The sequence below is a fragment of the Dipodomys spectabilis genome, unplaced genomic scaffold, assembly GCF_019054845.1.
Source record: "Dipodomys spectabilis isolate Male_0828 unplaced genomic scaffold, ASM1905484v1 ptg000366l, whole genome shotgun sequence".
NCBI lineage: Eukaryota > Metazoa > Chordata > Mammalia > Rodentia > Heteromyidae > Dipodomys > Dipodomys spectabilis.
The window spans coordinates 624,530-642,679 of NW_024871043.1; the positions used below are offsets into that span (position 1 = coordinate 624,530).

General features: G+C 49.2%; 1 protein-coding gene across 1 annotated transcript; it reads right to left on the reverse strand.

The window, feature by feature from the left end:
* Positions 1–2,421: 2,421 nt before the first annotated feature.
* Umod (uromodulin) lies at positions 2,422–14,845 on the reverse strand. Its single transcript, XM_042666645.1, has 10 exons — positions 14,663–14,845; positions 12,835–13,617; positions 12,628–12,735; positions 10,696–10,904; positions 9,239–9,387; positions 7,375–7,620; positions 5,702–5,864; positions 4,866–4,947; positions 4,234–4,275; positions 2,422–2,741 (listed from the first exon to the last, which is right to left on the reverse strand). Exons 1-10 carry the CDS (start codon positions 14,760–14,762, stop codon positions 2,680–2,682), a joined length of 1,944 nt encoding a protein of 647 aa, XP_042522579.1. The 5' UTR covers positions 14,763–14,845; the 3' UTR covers positions 2,422–2,679.
* Between the last annotated feature and the right edge of the window lie 3,305 nt (positions 14,846–18,150).

Below are 18,150 nucleotides of genomic sequence, written 5' to 3' on the forward strand. Positions count from 1 at the left end.
ACTTTGGCAATACCTTCTAGCCAAATCTCAATCCAGAAGAGGAAAAGGTACAACAAGACACTTCTCTATGCCTTGGGCTGTTGAAGAATCCCCCCCCAAATGTGAGCTTAGGACCACTAGATCTATGACGTAGTCCATTACTCCATTCCATTTGTCCAGGTCCCACCCAGTCTCCCCAACAGTCAGTCTTAACCTCCTCTCTCCTTATACATAGGATTTGTGGCTGACTTTGTCCCTTCTCCTATTATAGAGATTTGCTTCCACCCCCACACGATCACCTTATATCAAACAGCACCATTTCTGCACTATGCTTCTTTCTTGGTTGTTTTTTAAAAAACAGTATTTTTGGGGCTGGGAAGGTGGCTCAGTAGTAGAGTGCTTGCCTTGCATGCATGAGGCCCTGGGTTCGATTCCTCAGCACCACATAAGCAAAAAGAAAAAAGCCAGAAGTGGTGCTGTGGCTCAAGTGGTAGAGCGCTAGCCTTGAGCTGAAGAGCAGGGGGACAGCACCCAGGCCCAGAGTTCAGGCCCCATGACCGGACCCAAAAAGAAACAAACAAAAAACCCAATATTTTCCACCATCTTTCACATTGCACACGGGTATTGTATAAATGTCTTTCCTCTTTTACATGTAAGTTCCTTACCAGAAAGGACTCTATTTTAATTACGTGCTGTTTCCTTGCTACCTATAAAAATGCCTGGTGAAGCTCACACCTGTAATCCTAGCTACTTGGGAGGCTGAGCTCTGAGGATCAAGGTTTGGAGCCAGCCTCGGGAAAGGAAAATCTGTGAGACTCTTATTTACATTCACCATTAAAAAGCAGGAAGTGGAGGTATGGTTCAAATGGTTACAGCACCAGCCTTGAGCAAAAAAAAAAAATCTAAGGAAGAACATAGAATCCTAAGTTCAAGCCCCAGTACCAGTGTGTGGGCATGTGTGTGCACACACACAGACTGGCATTGAACTTATGCCTCAAACCTCTGTTAGATAAACTGAGCTGAATACTAACAGATAGAAAACAAGAGAGGAAAAGAAAGGATCAGGAACAAAGAGACAAAATAATTCTGATGTGTTTTCTTCCCCCCACTCCACCCTCACCCACAGCAGTTGTTTTTTGGCCTTCAGCTTTCTTTTTCTTGGCCTAGATTCTTTTCTTTTCAGTTCAGTTGTGCCTAAGTCAAAGTCAGATGAGAGGATATCTCATCAGCTAAGTCCAGCTGACCACAGACTGACCATGGATCTGGCTTGGAACCAGCCTGGAGGCCTTTTATGTAAAGCTTTTATGGAGAGGCAGCAATTGTGCACACTGAGTGTGATAAGAAGCCCTGATTGTGAGATGGGCTGCCAGCCTGTTCTCATTTGCAGATACACACATGTGGTTTTCCCCAGGGTCCCAACGAGGCCTTGGCCTCTCCTGGAAGCCCAGAGTCCAGGGAAGCAGCTGGGCCAGGACAGAGAGTTCCCATCTAGATTCCTCTCTTTCCACCTGTTCGACAAAGACGTCCAAGGACCCTTGGGCTATCTGGGGCTCCTGGACTCAGAAACTCCATTGCTTCTGCTTTTGTCCATCCTGGAGGGCTGCCAGCAAGGCCTCTACCCGTGGGGAGATTGGACTCAATCTCCACTGTTGGTGTTTCCCTGGAAACAGACCCTCAGCTTCCAGACTGGGAGGGAGATATGCAATGGATGGAAGAATCCCAACACTGCAAGCTCACCGCTTCTCTCCGCTGATGATGAGAAGCCCCCACTTTTCCATCTCTGCTTCCCCAGTTCCCAGCACAGAGCCTGACACATCCGCGATCCTCAGAAATGTGTCTGGAAAATTCAATGAGCCCTACAAGGAGTGGGGATTTTTTTGTTTTGTTTTGTTTTGTGTCTTTTTTTTTTTTTTAATAAAAGCAGCCATTGCCTATGAAACACTGCACTTCCAAACATCTGGGCCTTGGAGTTACTTGCTCAAGTTCTCTCTTTCCAATCAGAAGAAGTGGAGTGGCCAGGGCTGTGTCTGACTTGTTCTCTGTGATAACAACTATATCCCAGCACCTAGCAATGTAGCAGTTCAGTAAAGATATTTTGGATGGATGGATGGATGGATGGATAAATGGATGGATAAATGGATGGATAAATGGACAGATGGAGAAATGGTTAAGTGAATGGGTGAGTAGATGGATAGCTAGGTGGGTGGGTGGATAGATGAATGCGTAGATGGATGGATAAGTGGATGGATGGGTGGATGTGTGAATGGATACATAGATGAGGCTCAGAAACATTGAGTATCTTATCTAAGGTCACACAGCATAATGTGGGTTGCCTTTGATTCTCTGAGCAGATACAAACTTCCTAAGGAAAGGGATAGGATCTATTTGTTTGGTTCTTCCACCCACAGCAAATATTTCTTGAATGAATGATTGACTCCAAAGGCCAGTCTTCTACCATTATTATTCTGCCGCACTCTTCAGGAGACAAGGACCTCAAGTACAGACATGTCACAAGTCCCATTAGGAGAAAGAGCATCAGTTAAAAGCAGGGCCGGTTTTCCGCAGTGAGGACTAGGGAGGGCTCAGAGCCGGCACGCAGGAGCCTCCGCCTCTTGTCTGTGGCTGAGCACTGGCTGCCTCTGCCATCCTGGCCGGCAGGGAGTGGGCTGGGAACCAGAGCCCAGGGTTTTCTGCTGCCCATCACTGAAATGACAGGGTCAAGGCAGCCGAGAGAAGCAGAGGCGGCAGGACCTTCAGGAACCCTGAAAGGAAAGCAATGGTAGGACCACCACTAGCACTAATGTGCTTTTATGCAAATTAGCAAGGCGCTTCCTGCAGATGGACGAATTAGGAAAGGATATCACCTCTGGGGTGACTGGTTAGAGAAAGGAAGCTTTGTTGTTTTTCTTTTTTTTTTCCTTCCTTCCTTCCTTCCTTCCTTTCCTTCCTTCCTTCCTTTCCTTCCTTCCTTCCTTCCTTCCTTCCTTCCTTCCTTCCTTCCTCCTTCCTTCCTTCCATCCTCTGTCTCTCTTTCTTTCTTTCTCTCTTTCTTTCTTTCTTTCTTTTTTTCTTTCATTCTGCCAGTACTGGGGTTTGAACTCAGGTTCTGGGAGTTGTCCCTGAGCTCTTTTTTTTTTTTTTTTTTTTTGCTCAAGGCTAGCACTCTACCAATTAAGCCACAGCTTAATTTGGGGGGGGGTGTAATTGGAGATAAGAGTCTCCTGGACTTTTCTGCTCTGGTTGGCTTCATACCACAATCCTCAGATCTCAGCCTCCTGAGTAACTAGGATTATAAACATGAGCCACTGGCCCCCAGTGCCTTTTCTTTTTCTTTCTCTGACCTAAAATTCAATTCAAAACAAGAAAATCTCCATCTGTCCATTCTGAATTTTTAAAAAATAGGAAAAAGTACCCTCCTGAGTGGACTTATTGACAATGTCTCTCTTCTGGCCCCCAGATTGATATCTCCTCAACAAGGTGGGGCCTATACATCCACCCTTGGTGACCACATGGGATATTTGCAGAGAGCAAACCCTATATGGAGCATCCTGACTCCTCAGTTCCAAGTTCACCGGGGCTGGATTGAACAAGTCCAGGTTGAACACTAGACTAGTGTCACAACCCCCTTGGATCCAGACACCAAAACCAAGACAGGCAAAGGCCAGACAGATTCTGTGCATTTCTAGAGTCTTCAGACAACTCCATAGCTGTGAAAAATCAAAGGCAAAAAAAAAAAAAAAGCGCCACCATTTCCTCTCCTTTGTGATCTGAGCTGTGAAGAAACCCCAGGACTCTGGTGCTCACCCCAGCACCCAGCATGCCTTCTGGAACCTAATGATTTTCAGCAAATATTTGTCAGCAATTCAGCAACTGAGCAGCTCCTGAACAGGTAGGTAAAGAAAAATGGGACGTCAGCGCTACAGGAAGCACCCAAGAGAACAGCCAAGGTGTGTGTGTGTGTGTGTGTGTGTGTGTGTGTGTGTGTGTGTGTGTGTGTGTGGTATACCTTGGGGGCACAGATATGCACTTAGTATGCTCATCTGAACTTGCATGCATGCAACTGCCACCACGTGTGCCTGAGAGTGCAGACCTGAATGTGCACATGTGGCCTCGTGTGTGCATGGTGAGCCTGTGTCCCTGCATGCCTCTGCGAGGTGGTGTGAGTGTGCATTCACATACAACCCCAGAGTCGGGCAGGCAGCTCTCCAGGAGCCTTTTGAAACTGGCTGCTGTGCAGAAAGGACCTGAACTTACCGACGCTGCTGGCAGCAGCCCTCGAGATGGAGGCCTGGACACCTGTAAGGGGAAAGAGAAGAAAGAGGAGTCTGGTGAGCAACCTGACCCAAGCCTCTTTGGCCAGTTCTTCTCACAGCCAGCTAAAGCCTAATCGGATCATGTGATTTCTCCATTTCAGACACCTTCCTCAGGTGGCCAAAGGACACCTGCTCAATGATGGGAAGGAGGAAGGGAGGGAGGGAGGGAGGGAGGGAGGGAGGGAGGGAGGGAGGGAGGGAGGGAAAAGGGAAAGAGGAAGGAGGGACAGAGGAAAGGAAGGGAAGTGAGAGGGAGAAGGGGGAAAGAACAAAGAAGGAGAGAGGGAAGAAGGAAAGGAAGGGAAGGGAAAGGGAAAGAAAAGGAAGGAAAGAAGAGAGAGAAGGAGGAAGAGAGTGAGGGAGGAAGAGAGAAGAAAGGAGGGGGAAAGGAGGGGGCGGTGCTCTAAAGAGAAGAGAGCTTGTTTCAGTCCTTGCTGTCCTGGCTGGAGAAGCAGTCCCTCTCATTCTTGGGTCCCCAGTGAGATCTGAGGTGCAAGCCCCGCTCCCCACCCCACCATCCTCTCTAGAGGGAATTCCCAGCTACAAACCACAAGGACTAAGTGGCTCTCTTACTTTGTCTCGTGATGGGGCCCAAGTTCAGTACACGGGATTTGTCTATGAAGCCCCCGCTTCGGTATCTGGTCCCAGTACAGGTCTGCGGAGAGAGGAAAACAGAGGGAAGTTTCCATGAAGGAGGGTACAGCCTTGACACTGGGGGTGGAGAGGGCTGCACCCTGAGCCGGGAGATCACGTCTTGGCCTACCACTCCTTATGACAGCAGCAAATTCACTTGATCTCTCTGACTGGTAACACCCCCCCCCCACACACACACACACAGAATTTCTGTGGAACATTAAGTTAAAAAAAAGAAAAATACAACATGGGCACAGAATTTTAAGAGTGCCAGCTTCTTCAGGGCACCAGTGGCTCACGCCTGGAATCCTAGCTACTCAGGAGGCTGAGCTTTGAGGATGGAGGTTTGAATTCAGTGTGATCAGGAAAGCCATTAAGACTCCTCTTATCTCCAATTAACACCAAGAAAGCCAGCAGGGAGCTGTGGCTCAAATGGTAAAACTCTAGCTTTGAGCAAAAGAAAAACAAAAACAAAAAACAAAATACTCAGGGACAGTGCCCAGGTCCTGAACTCCAGCCCCAGAACTGGCACGCACGCGCGCGCACACACACACACACACACACACACACACACACACACACACCAACCTCTTATTAAAAGACTCCTTCATAAACCACAGAGCTTACCAACCAGGTGTTCTCAGGTCACTGGGCCCTGTGGATTTCCCCACAGCTCAGGTGTCCCACCTGACCCCTCCCCTTGTTTCCTGGCTCTGGTCATACCTGGCTGGGGTCATCTGGTGATGGGAAGGGCTGTGGGAGGGGTGGAGACTCACCGGTTTGCACTTCTCCTTCACCGTGTCACACAGGTACACCTCACAGTGCAGGTACACCAGGTCATAGTTCCCAGCAAACCGGAACATCTGCACGGAAAACCGGCTCTGAGGGGATTCCCCGTTCTCCAGCACTTGAATGGTTTGGTCCTCTGTTTGTGGACATCTGGTGGGAAAGCAGGGTATGCAATAAGTTGTGGTGAGTTACATAAAGACTCTAAAGACAGAATCTGGAATTAAAACCACACCACCAGTACTTGTTGGCAGTGTGATGGTGTGTGTGTGTGTGTGTGTGTGTGTGTGTGTGTGTGTTGGGGGTGGGTAGCTGCTCCAAGGTTCATTACTAGAGCCCATGAGAAAAGAAAGCTATGAAGCTGGGCGCTGGTGGCTCACGCCTGTCACCTTAGCTGCTCAGGAGGCTGAGATCTGAGGATCATGGTTTGAAGCCAGTCCCAGGAGGAAAGTCCTGGAGACTCTCCAATTAACCATCAAAAAGCTAGAAGTGGAGGCGTGTCTCAGGTGGTAGAGTGCCAGTGTTGAGCAAAAAAATAAAAAGGGACAGGCCCTGAGTTAAAGCCCCAGGACACACACACACACACACACACACACACACACATACACATACACAGAAAAAAAAAGATAGTTGGAAGGATATTGTTTGTGTGTGTGTGTAGCAGTCCTAGGAACTGAACTCAGGGTCTAGCATGGCAGGCAAGTGCTTTATGACTTGAACCATGCACCCAACTCTTCTGTTTGTACTTGATTTTTGCTATAAGCACTTGCTAATTTTTCCCAGGCTGGTCTGAGATTAGAGATTTTTTTTCTCTAATAGCTATGGTCACAGACATGCCCCACTACTCCCAGCTTAAATTTTAAACTAAAAAAAAAAAAAATTGAAACACTGCCTGTGGCAACCACAGTTGATGCTAAAGCAAGAAAAAGAAAAAGAAAAAAAAATCATCAAGGCAGAGTGGATGAAAGAACATTCTGGATACCCAGGAAATGCATGCAGGAGTCAAAAAATTAGCCACCGTGCGCTAACTCCTATGGATCATCAGAGACCTGTGTTACCTTGTTGTAACAACAGAAATGGGGACCCCTGTTGTGTGGTTGTGTACATGCACCCAACAGCACCAACGCACAGCACAAAGAGAAACTTAGAACAGCCACATGCATGCTAGACTGTGTCTGGAGACCCAGGATCTCTGGGCAGGTGAAGTGGACATTGCTCAGCTATTTCACTTTGTGGTGTATGTGTGTGTGTGTGTGTGTGTGTGTGTGTGTGTGTGTATACACACGCATGTGCTTGCATGCACAATCCTGGGACTTAAACTCAGGGCCTGGGCACTGTCCCTCAGCTCTTCTGCTCAAGGCTAACATTCTACCACTTGAGCCACAGCTCCACTTCTGGTTTTTTAGTATTACTTGGTAAGTCTTAATTAATAAGAGTCCCATGGACTTCCTTGCGCAGGCTAGTGTTAAGCCATACACCTCAGAACTCAATCTCCTGAGCAGCCAGGATGACAGGCATGAGTCACTGCCAGGTGCTTCTGTAGCTTTTTGCTGTATACTCATGATGAGTGCTAAATTTCCTCCATCCAAGCTGAAAGACAATCCTCCTCTCCCCCACCTCCCAAATCCCTCCATGGTCCCCCACTTAGAGATTGCTGCCTTACCTGTCCTGGATGATGAAGTATTTCACTGGGTCTGTGGCATTGCTGCTGGGGGTGGCATAGCAGTTGGTCATCAGTACTGCAAACCGGGACAGGTCTCCGCCATCCAATATGGTACCCACGTAGAGGAAGGCCTCCGTGGACAGGGCCACTGTGGGGCCTTGGTAGGGTTGCGTGTAGGAAGGGTTCTGGAAAAGCGCCATCCGCAAGGTGAACATGCCGGTCCCCCCCACACTGATGTTCAAGACACTGCAGGGGGGAAAAGGGCTGGTGAGAGGACCAAATGGGGAACATGCCAAAAGAGGGACCTTTTTCTGCTTCATGCTCCTGGACAGAGCTTGAGATTTGTGTGCCTGGGTGAGGGGTGTGTGTGTGTGTGTGTGTGTGTGTGTGTTGAGAATCAACTACACAAACACTGAGCTACATCCCCAGCCATGAAATGAACAGATTCTTAATAGAGTCACCTCAATTCCTTCTTCCTTCTCAAGGTTAATTCCTTCCTCCTTCAAAAGGTTAAAAGGGGACAAGTTGTGGACCCCATAGACCAGCACAGTAGTCTATGTTAGAAAACTAATCCAGTCCACGTTAGAAAAGACTTTGTAACTGGATTGTTTTAAAAGCATAATTAAAGCAGCTACACAGTGAGGACTGCCCTTGGCTGACCCCTCACAGGACCTCACAAGGCTGAGATCACATGAAATAAAACCCATCAGAAATCCCAGCGACCGGGACATCCACTTCAGAGGCTTCAGAGGTGAGACCCGGATCCTCAGCTCTGATAGGAGTGAGGTTTCCAGCTCAACCTGAGAGATCTGCTCACAGACAATTGCTTTTTGACCTAAGGGAGGGCCACCAGACGCCAGAGCACTGCTTGGCCAAGTAATATTCCAACCAAACACCTGCCATGAGCAACCTCTTCCTCCATGCTGTCCAATCAGCAACCAGCTCAGAGCCCCATTGGCTAAGTCTGGTGGAAGTCATGATAGAACCTGGGAGCAGGGGGAGGTGTTGGAATCCCAGCACTGCCACTTCAATAGCCCTTTAGTAATGTCTATTACAGTCCCTTGTTGGAGTCTATTGTATTCTGTTTGTAAACAAAATACAAACCAAGGACAAAGTTCCTCAAACTTCTCTGAGCCTCAGTTTCCACCTTTGTCTAAAGGGAATGGTGATCATAAATCTCCTGGGGCATAACTGTGAAGATTTTTAGTGAGATATTCCATGCAAATCACTTTGTGAAATGCCCACCACACACTCAATAAACTGCTATTCAGGATTATGGTCTACCATTTTGTCCAATGCCAGCATCACTGGCCTGTGACATCCTATTCAAAGACTTTTTCTGTGGTCTTTAACAACAGTGTCCTTTATTTTAAAATGTCATACAAATCTCATGTGGTACCAAGGATGGGGAGAACTTCTCCAATGCATCCCTGCACGCAAGTACCCACCCCATCCCGGCAAACTCTGTAATCAGACCTCTTCCCGTTGACAAGAGGAGTTTCTAAATTCCTCATTGCATGAATTAATTTAAGGCCTCTCATCCTTCAGTCCCTCTTTCCTACCCTGCCCCTCTGAAACTCTCACATGTTCATTCACAGCTGCAGAACACAGCTGCCACATGCAGAAGACTGACAGCCAGAGAAGAGTTAGCCATCTCCCAAACCACTCTAACTAGCATGGGATGGAGCCTGGATCCTGGGTTCCAAGATCCCCTAACTCAGTTTCTCCACTGAACCATCCTAGCTCTCAGATGCCTCACTTAGCTCCCTATGGGAGGCAGGTGACAGGGAAGCTGGAGACCTCGTGGTTATGGAACTGCAAGGCAGAGCTGCCTGGGAGCCCTGGAGATCCTCGCTGACCGCACCTGACCATTGGCTGCAGGGAGGTTTTCAGGCTGACTTTCATGTCCAGCGGGTAGGAGCAGGCAAAGTTGATTTTGATGTTAACATCACGGATGATAATCTCATTGGCAAGGTAGAGGGTGTTGCTGTATGTGGCATGGGTTTCGTTCCTCTGTGTTGGAGGGAGCAGAGGAAAAAAATGGAGAATAAGAATCTGTGCAGGACAATGAAACCAGAGCCGTTTGTCTCTGGCCACCTGTATGTGCACGTGCACGCACACACACACACACACACACACACACACACACACACACACACGCTGACTTCCTGGCCTCCATGAGGACAAATTGTCAGCAGCAGGAGCCATCTCTGAGCAGGTGTCATGTAGCTGAGCTAAATGCTCCGCCTACCTCATTGCAGACATCCTTCCTCCAATGACCCTAAAAGGCAAGGCTGTTACATTCTTGCTTCCTGGAGGGGACACGGGTCCCCCATAACTGAATGACTGACTGATTCTCTCTGCTGCCTGGAAGCTAAGAAGCATGGGTCTTTTCTATCACCACATTCTTCCTTTTTTAAAGACTCTCGTCCACATGCTAAGTCTCCACTCAGGAGATTTCATGCTCTAGCCTTAGAAAGTAATCATTGCTTCTTCTTTTTGGCAAAAGTAGACAGAGTAAGTTTATTTAAAAGAGAAAGGAAAGTAGGGAAATAGAATCTCTGTAGAAAGGGGGTCCCAAAGATCAGAATCCAACAATGTCTTCCTTTCTTTTGAATCTTTTCTTTTTATTTCCTGGCATAAGAGGTGCAGGAAGGCTGGATGCTGGAGACTTACCACTTGTCATCTTAGCTGCTCAGGAGGCTGAGGTCTAAGGATGGCAATTGGAAACCAGCTGGGCAGAAAAACCTCCAATTTACTACCAAAAGAAAGCCAAGCCGGGGAGGGTGCTGGTAGCTCACACCTGTAATCCTAGCTACTCAGGAGGCTGAGATCAGAGGATCGCGGTTCAAAGCCAGCCCAGGCAGGAAAGTCTGTGAGACTCTTCTCTCCAATAAAACCACTAGAAAACCGGAAGTGGCGCTGTGGCTCAAGTGGTAGAGCGCTCACCTTGAGCTGAAGAGTTCAGGGACAGTGCCCGAGCCTGGAGTTCAAGCCCCATGATCAACAACAACAACAAAAAAGTGATAGACAACAATCTTGAGAGAAAAAGAAAAACCAAGTAAAAGTGCAAGGCCCTGAGTTCAAGCCCCAGTACCAGGACAAAAGAGAGGGCACAATGCTTCCCTTACACAAATACTTGGGGTTCCCTAAAATAAATATGGTCCCTTCTGCAGAGGCCTCTACAGGCAAACTACTGCTCCAAACATGAGTAATTCGGAAACAGGTGAAATAACTCATGCAACCCCATACAATTTCTGTAGAACCTGGGGCTGAACCTGTGAACGCTCTGACCCCTGCCCTCCAGCTGCCCGGACATACTGTCAGCACTGTCCCACAGGGACCATCTCGGGTCGGAGTCACCACAGACATCCAGTCCTGCTCCCGTCTCTCACTGAAGCCTGAGCAGTGGCTGTCCCGCAGGTACATGAAGACCTTCTTGAAGCCCAGGCTCTGTAGCTGGCACTTGCTCAGGGACATCTTGATGTCATTGGCCCCACAGATCAGCCTTTGATCCAAAAGTGAAACATCTGAAATAAGCAAGAAAGGGGCACAATGTGGAGCCTGTCTGAACCTCAAGAGCTCAGTATGCACCCCACAATCAGAAAACAGGGAGAATTCTCCAGACTGGCCACTCGCTGGGGGTTCTCAACTCTCAGAAGAGGGGAGCACAAGAATGGACTGTACACATTGCAGGATGGATCCACTAGCCAACCTTCCAGAGCCCCCCCCCCACAGACCCCTAAGAACCAACTCTACCCCAATTTCATGGCAGTGTTTGGATCTTTCACTAGCCCAGAATTAAATAGTATGGAATCCCAATTTTATAAAGGGAAAGGAAGCCAGGTGCTGGTGGCTCACACCTGTAATTCTAGCTACTGAGGGAGGCTGAGATCTGAGAATTGTGGTTCAAAGCCAGCCCAGGCAAGAAAGTCTATGAGGCACTTATCTCCAATTTACCACCAGAAAACTAGAATCAAGCTGTGGTTCAAAGTGATCGAGTGCTAGCCTTGAGCAAAAGATATCTAAGGGACAGCACCCAGGCCCTGATTTCAAGCCCCATATCCAACAACAACCAAAAAAAGGAAAGTTAACTACAATTTCTTTTCATCTATTTTGGGGTGACAGACCTAATTTGTCTTTAATGTCGTTAAGGCAACACATGCTTATTCTTTCCTCTTAAACAGAAAATTTGGGGGCAGATGTTAGCAACCAGATTTATTTTTGTAAAAGGATTTTTTAAAGTTATTTTTTAGTACTTATTATTTTAATGTTTTTAGGACATAGCTACTAGGATTATTATAATAATCTTTCTGCTGTATTTACTGTGACCTTCTAAGATATGTGTTAGCTTGCTGCAGACAAACCCAGCAGTGAACATCGACATCTCAAATTAACCTGAAAGAAGAGATTTGGGGCTGGAGGTGTGGCTCAGGTGGCAGAGCACTTTCCTAGCAACCCAGAGGCCTTGAGTTCAAACCCTAGGATGGCCAAAATCAATCAACCAACAAGTACCAATCACAGAAGGGAATTCAGTCAATTCAGAGAGCAACCAGTTAATTGTACAGTTGGAATTAGAGGAGGGGCTTGAATATAGCAACGTTGTCCAAGTGGCAGAAGATGACTGAAATCGTGACTGAAGTCTAGAAAACACTATCCACCTCCAAGGAGTGTAGACGGGGGCAAACACAGGCTCAGAGACGGCCAGTGCCCTGCCTTGCATCTACAGCGGATCAGTAATTCAGCAGGTCGGGGGGAGGAGGGAGTAGTGTTCCATAGTCTGATGCTGGCATTATTCTGTGTACCCACTGCAGTGTAGGGCGGGGGGGTGTTAAAGTAAGTTCTGGGCATAAAGTTGACCCCTGATCACCAGGAGTTTTGGAGTCAACTAAGGGGAGAACCAGGAAACACCCCCCCCCAGAGTTCTTCTTGACTAAAAGAGGTGCTAGTGAACCTTCCAACTGTGGGGGGCTTTGTATTCCTGAGTGTCTTTCTCGTCCTCTCATGTCTGCATCTCTCTCTCTCTCTCTCTCTCTCTCTCAGATTTTAAGTTTCTAGTTTGTAGTTATTTATGATTTTAATGTTTTTAGGGCATAGAGCCTGGAAGTATGATGATCATCTTTCCATTGTACTTACTTTGACCTGAGAGAGAGAGAGAGAGAGAGAGAGAGAGAGAATGCTTTCCCTGCCACTGACCACTTTGTCAACAAACAAATCAATTCCCCTCCACCGATCCCCTTCTGCCCCCCTCACCCGTGACATTGATGTCCTGTTTGCATTGGCACCGCCACATGCCATTATCTGATATGCAGTCCTCGTCAATTCCGCACTCCTCACACGTCCCCTCCACCGAGGTGGGATCTGCAGGGGCAGAAGTTCAGTCACCGTCGATCCGCCTTGACCCCCCCCCCATGGTGCCCACCAGGGGGCGTGGGAAGGAGGGGGTGGCCCCCAGCTCACCTGTGCAGTACGCCAGATTGCACTCAGGGGGCGCTGTCAGGTTGTAGACGTAGTAGCCTCTGGCACAGGCCTTTACCTGGACAGGTGTGTCCCACAGGCAGCAGTGGCCGCTCCAGTGCGCGCAGGCCGTGCGGTTCACGATGCCCTCGTTGCTGGAGGGGTGCGTGCCGTTGAGCCACAAGGGCGCGGCCGTGTTACAGCGCAGGACTGGCACACAGGTCTCTGCCATGCGGACGCCACCCTGGCCCTCGAAACGGTACCAGCCTCGCAAGTTGGTATCACAGGAGTAGCCAGAGCCATACTGAGCGCTGCGCCAGTACTCATGCAGCGTGTGGTACGCCTGGCACGGGTCAGCACACACGAGCTCACCACCGTGACCCAGGGGCAGGCAGTCCAGTCCTGGCCCACAGGATCCGGGGGTACACTCGCAGTGCCATCCATCCCCCACATAGCCCTGGGGGCACACGCAGGAGTAGTTGCCCTCCACGTTGACGCAGGTGGCCAGGGAGTGGCAGAGGGTCCCCTCTGGCTCCAGGCACTCATCCACATCGAGGCAGCCCAACCCGGGCACCAGGTAGAAGCCATCGGGACAGACGCACTCGTAGGAGCCCAGTGTGTTCACGCAGCTGGTGTTGGCCGAGCAGTTGTACTCCTCGGGAATGGCACACTCGTCTACATCCTCACACACCAGCCCGTCGCCGGTGAAGCCCTCCTGGCAGGAGCACGTGGTGACCACCCCATCCATCATGCAGGTGGCATTGCTGTGACATTCTGAGCATCTTCCTGCAGACAAGCCAGCCCAACCCAGAACACGGGCAGTCAGGGGCCAATAGCTTCGCAAAATCCCCCCACTTCCCTGAGGGAGGGATCTAAGACTCAGCTCTGTAGTCCATTCCATCCAGCACAAGCCAACCAAGGCCCTGACCCGCACCTGCCGAAGGCCACGCTTCCGACATGTATTCCATGGTAAGCATTGCCTTTAAGTTTTATCTTCTTTGGTGGTTGTTTTTTTAAAATCAATATTCTCCCATCCAGAAGAATAATTCCCAGATTCTTGATTCTTTGTTAGGATTTATGGTGAACCTGTGACCCCCCTTCCCAGCCTGTGTGTGTGTGTGTGTGTGTGTGTGTGTGTGTGTGTGTGTGTGTGTGTGTGTGTGTGTGTGTGTGTGCCAGTCCAGGGGCTTGAACTCAGGACCTGGGCACTGTCCCTGAGCTGCTTTTGCTCAAGGCTAGCATTCTGCCACTTGAACCACAGTGCCACTTCCAGCTTTTTTCTGTGTATGTGGTACTGAGGAATCGAACCCAGGGCTTCATGCATGCTAGGCAAGCGCTCTACCACTGAGCCACACTCTCAGCCACCTTTGTCTATTTTGTGGTTTCTGTGTCCAAGTCCCTTCCCCTGCCTGGTTGAGCCTTCATCAGTACATGCATGGTGTCACCTGCTCTCTGAAAACTTCCCCAAGGCCACCTTTTTGTTTGCCCACACAGCTAGTTTATGCCTGTAATCCTAGCTACTCAAAGGGCTGTGATCTGAGGATTGCAGTTCAAAGCCAGCCCAGGCAGAAAAAGTCTATGAGACTTTTATCTCCAGTTAACTACCAAAAAGCCAGAAGTAGAGCTGTGGCTTGAATGGTAGAGCAGTAACCTTGAGAAAATCAGCTCAGGGACAGCTTCTGGGCCCTGAGTTCAAGCCCCAGGACTTCCAAAAAAAAAAAGGCTTAGAATAAACACTTTGTAAATCCTAAGTGTAATAGAAAAAGAGTTAAGACTTTCCCTACAAAGGGCCATTGTTCCTGGCACACATATACACAAGCATCACACTTACTAGCTTCCAAAGAGGAGTCATTGGCTGCCACTACGATGAACCACGAGGTCATTGCCATTACCAACAGCATCCAGGGCAGGGAGAGCAGCAGCCGCCCCATCCTTTCTGCTCTCCTGCTCTTCTGTGAATACCTGCTCCAAGACAAGTGTGATTCCCTCCCTGCTGTGTTGGGATCCCAAAGTCCTGAGAACAGAAATGGGGAGGGGAAGATGCATGCTCTAATTCTCCTCCCCATGGGGAAGGATGGTTGGGGTTGCACACTGCCCCCATGGCAGTACAGCTGGGGTGCAAAACCCATGCAATACTGAGGCTCTGCAGGTGGTGGGCTTCTCTCTCCTAGGCAACAGTTATTCCCACCCATGACTCTCCACATCTCAGGACACAGCATATTCTGCCAAGTCTCTCCTTTGGGAACAGGAAGTAGGAAGATAGAGAAGTATCTTCCTGGAGATAGCCTTGGACACAGTAGATGATGGAAAGTGATTGGATGCATGAGGATACTGTAGCTATTATTAGGAAAGCTTGGGATCCATGACTAGGAAGCTGGCTTGCCAAGAATCGTGAAGCCAAGAATCATCAGACCAGAGTAGTGACTCATGGGCAACTCTGACTCCAGCGTGCAAACACCTAACTTCCTCTCCCACCTCCCTCTGGTAGATCGGGAGCCAGCGGAAGACTAGACAGAGAAGGAGGAATAGGGAAAACCACCCCAGGATAGCCTTTACCTGAAACCAGAACGGAGGACTGCTTCCCTCCCAAGTACGTGCCTCTTATAAATACACGTACACGAGCCCCTGGCTGCCAATCTCACCCCCAATTATTTCCTGTGTCTTGAGATTGTTTCCTTAGAGGGGGGCGGGCAGATATTTTCTTTTACTTTTTTTTTCTGCATAATACATGTTTGCCTTTTCCAAGCTGTGAATTTGTTGCTCCTTCCCCTACACCACCCCCTCTCCCTCTGCCACCACCAAGAGAGACACCAAATCATTGATATTGTGGGTCACACCTGTGCCCGGAAATGCAAGGTCTCTGTTTTGCACTCTTGGGCAGCAAGAGATTCCTTAGTTAGGCATTAACTGGCAAAGTGGTGCCAAGATGCTGGGTCTTTTTCTTCGTCACTGAGGAGGATGAGGTGGGCCCATGGGGCCAGGTAGCAGCTAGTATCTATAGGTAGGCTGCAGTAAAACAAAAAGGAGGTGCCTGTTGACCCTGGGGGGAGGGTCATCTATCTTGGAGAGTACCCTTTTTTTTTTTTTGTCAGTCATGGGGCCTGAACTCTGGGCCTGAGCACTGTCCCTCAGCTCTTCAGCTCAAGGCTAGTGCCCTACCACTTGAGCCAAAGCGCCACTTCCAGCTTTTTCTGCTTATGTGGTGCTGAGGAATCGAACCCAGGGCCTCATGCATGCAAGGCAAGCACTCTACCACTGAGCCACCTTCCCAGCCCCTTTTGAAGCAACCCTGTCCTCACCATGGGAGTGCCTCCTTCTTTCTATCCCCAGACACAAGCTAGAGGGGAACTGAGCAGGGCCAGAGGCCAAGCATGCAGACATGGGGAATTCAATCTACTCAGCCAAACCCATCTGAGGTTTACTAGGCTCAAGACCCTTAGAGGGTTGAATGACTCTGTGATCGAATCATCTGGCTTGGCCGTGGGCAAATCTAATCCTGGCCCTGACATATTGTGCCTAGTAGACTCCTCTCTTCACCTTCCCGATGCCATCTTCCTCAACTGCAAAACAAAATTGCTCCTCTCCCTGAGAGGCTGTGACCGTTCAACAGAGAAGATGGGAGAAAAGACACACACTCGGGGGCGATTTTATTCGGAGGAATTTTGCAAACGCTGCTTGGTTGCTGTCCAGTCACATCGAGGCAAGGAAATGCCAGGGGCCAAGTTCGAAGCCATGTTGTGGGGGAAAATGTGTGTAGCCAGGCGCTGGTGGCTCACGCCTGTCATCTTAGCTACTCAGGAGGCTGAGATCTGAGGATCACGGTTCAAAGCCAGCCCAGGCAGGAAAAGTCCATGGGACTCTTATCTCCAATAAACCATTCAGAAAACTCGAAATGGCACTGTGGCTCAAGTGGTAGAGCGCGCGCCTTGAGCTAAAGAGCTGAGGGACAGTGCCCAGGCCCAAGTTTAAGCCCTGCGACTGACCCCCCCACACACACACACACAAAAAAAGTGCATGTGAATTTAGACTGAGCAGCAAAAATAACCATGAACCCAATGTCAACATTCCTCCTCATCATTTCAGAACCAAATTTCTTGGGGTGAAGGGCAGTGGGGTGGGGGAAATCTCTGTGCTGGGCATGCCTTTAGAATAGCCAGGCTGGCTGGAGCTGTTCATCATGACTTTCAAAGGCGCTCCTGTTCCCAAAGACATTTTGAGACTTTCCTTATTAGCTTCATGGCAGTGCCCAATCAATATTTGGTTTTTTTGGTCCTTTTTTTTTTTTAAAGGACACTCAGTCACTTGAAAAGACCTTCTGTCTTCACTCCTAACAAAGGCAGGAGACTTGACAGGAGAGCTTTCACATACATCTGCGTTTCCACCTCCACTGTGTCAAAACAGGGAAACCATGGCAACAAGGGAGAAGACAAGTTCAGAGAGGTTGAGGAACTTCCTCAAGATCACACACTGCTCCACTAGGGCTAACTCCAGATTGAAGACCCAAGTCTTGCTCAGATTTGCCCCTCCAATGTACTTGAGGTATAGAGCATTCCAAGGTTTTGGGGGGAAGTGGGGAGGGTGGGGATAGAACTAAGGGATGGGGTTATTGGAGGGAAATCAGATTTGTTGGAAAGTTGCAGAAGACCCTCCCTGTCGAGGGCTATCACTCGGCCTGTCTCCCGGGGCTCCCTTCCCCACTCACGCCCCTTCCCCTGGAGATTTTGTAGGAGGCCTAGCTGTTCCCTGGACGATGGTTTTGTTCCATGTGATTCTCAGCACCCCCCCTCCGCCAACCCTACCTCCCACCTTGAGGTGGAAGCAGGTGAGCCTTGCACACGTGTCTTGAATACTAACTCCTGGCCCCTTGCTGAGCCATTGAGCTCCCGTGAGTTCCAGGGCCCCAGGGAAGGCAGGGTGGGGGAACTAGACATCTGAGCAAGCACAATGTTGGCCTTATGTGATGTGTGGCACAGGGAATAGTCCAAAAAAATTATTTAAAAGCCCTTTGTCCCAAGTCCCAGTAGCACCTGCTTGAAACACAGCTGATAAATCAGTAGTGTAACCATAAGGGACCCCCCCAAGTATGCCTATCCCCTATGCCTAGTCCCTGGAACCCATGACCAGTACCTTATAGAACAAAAAGGACTGTGCAGGTGTGGCGAAGGTGAGGAGCTTGAGAGGTGGCAATGAAGACACGTGCACGTGACCACCTTGGCTTGTGGCTCAGTCCTGGGAGATCACTTTGGCCACGTGTCTTCATTGACTTACTGCAATGTAGCATGCTGGGGACAGCTTTGGGGATGGATGTCTTTCTATGCC

Excerpts from the sequence above, each read along its gene's own strand:
- Umod (XM_042666645.1), bottom strand. The coding sequence starts at position 14,762 with ATGGGGCGGCTGCTGCTCTCCCTGCCCTGGATGCTGTTGGTAATGGCA. Across the intron at positions 13,618-14,662 it reads TGACTCCTCTTTGGAAGCTA|GAAGATGCTCAGAATGTCAC; the intron begins GTAAGTGTGATG and ends GCTTGTCTGCAG. Across the intron at positions 4,948-5,701 it reads TGAAGGAGAAGTGCAAACCG|ACCTGTACTGGGACCAGATA; the intron begins GTGAGTCTCCAC and ends CTCTCTCCGCAG.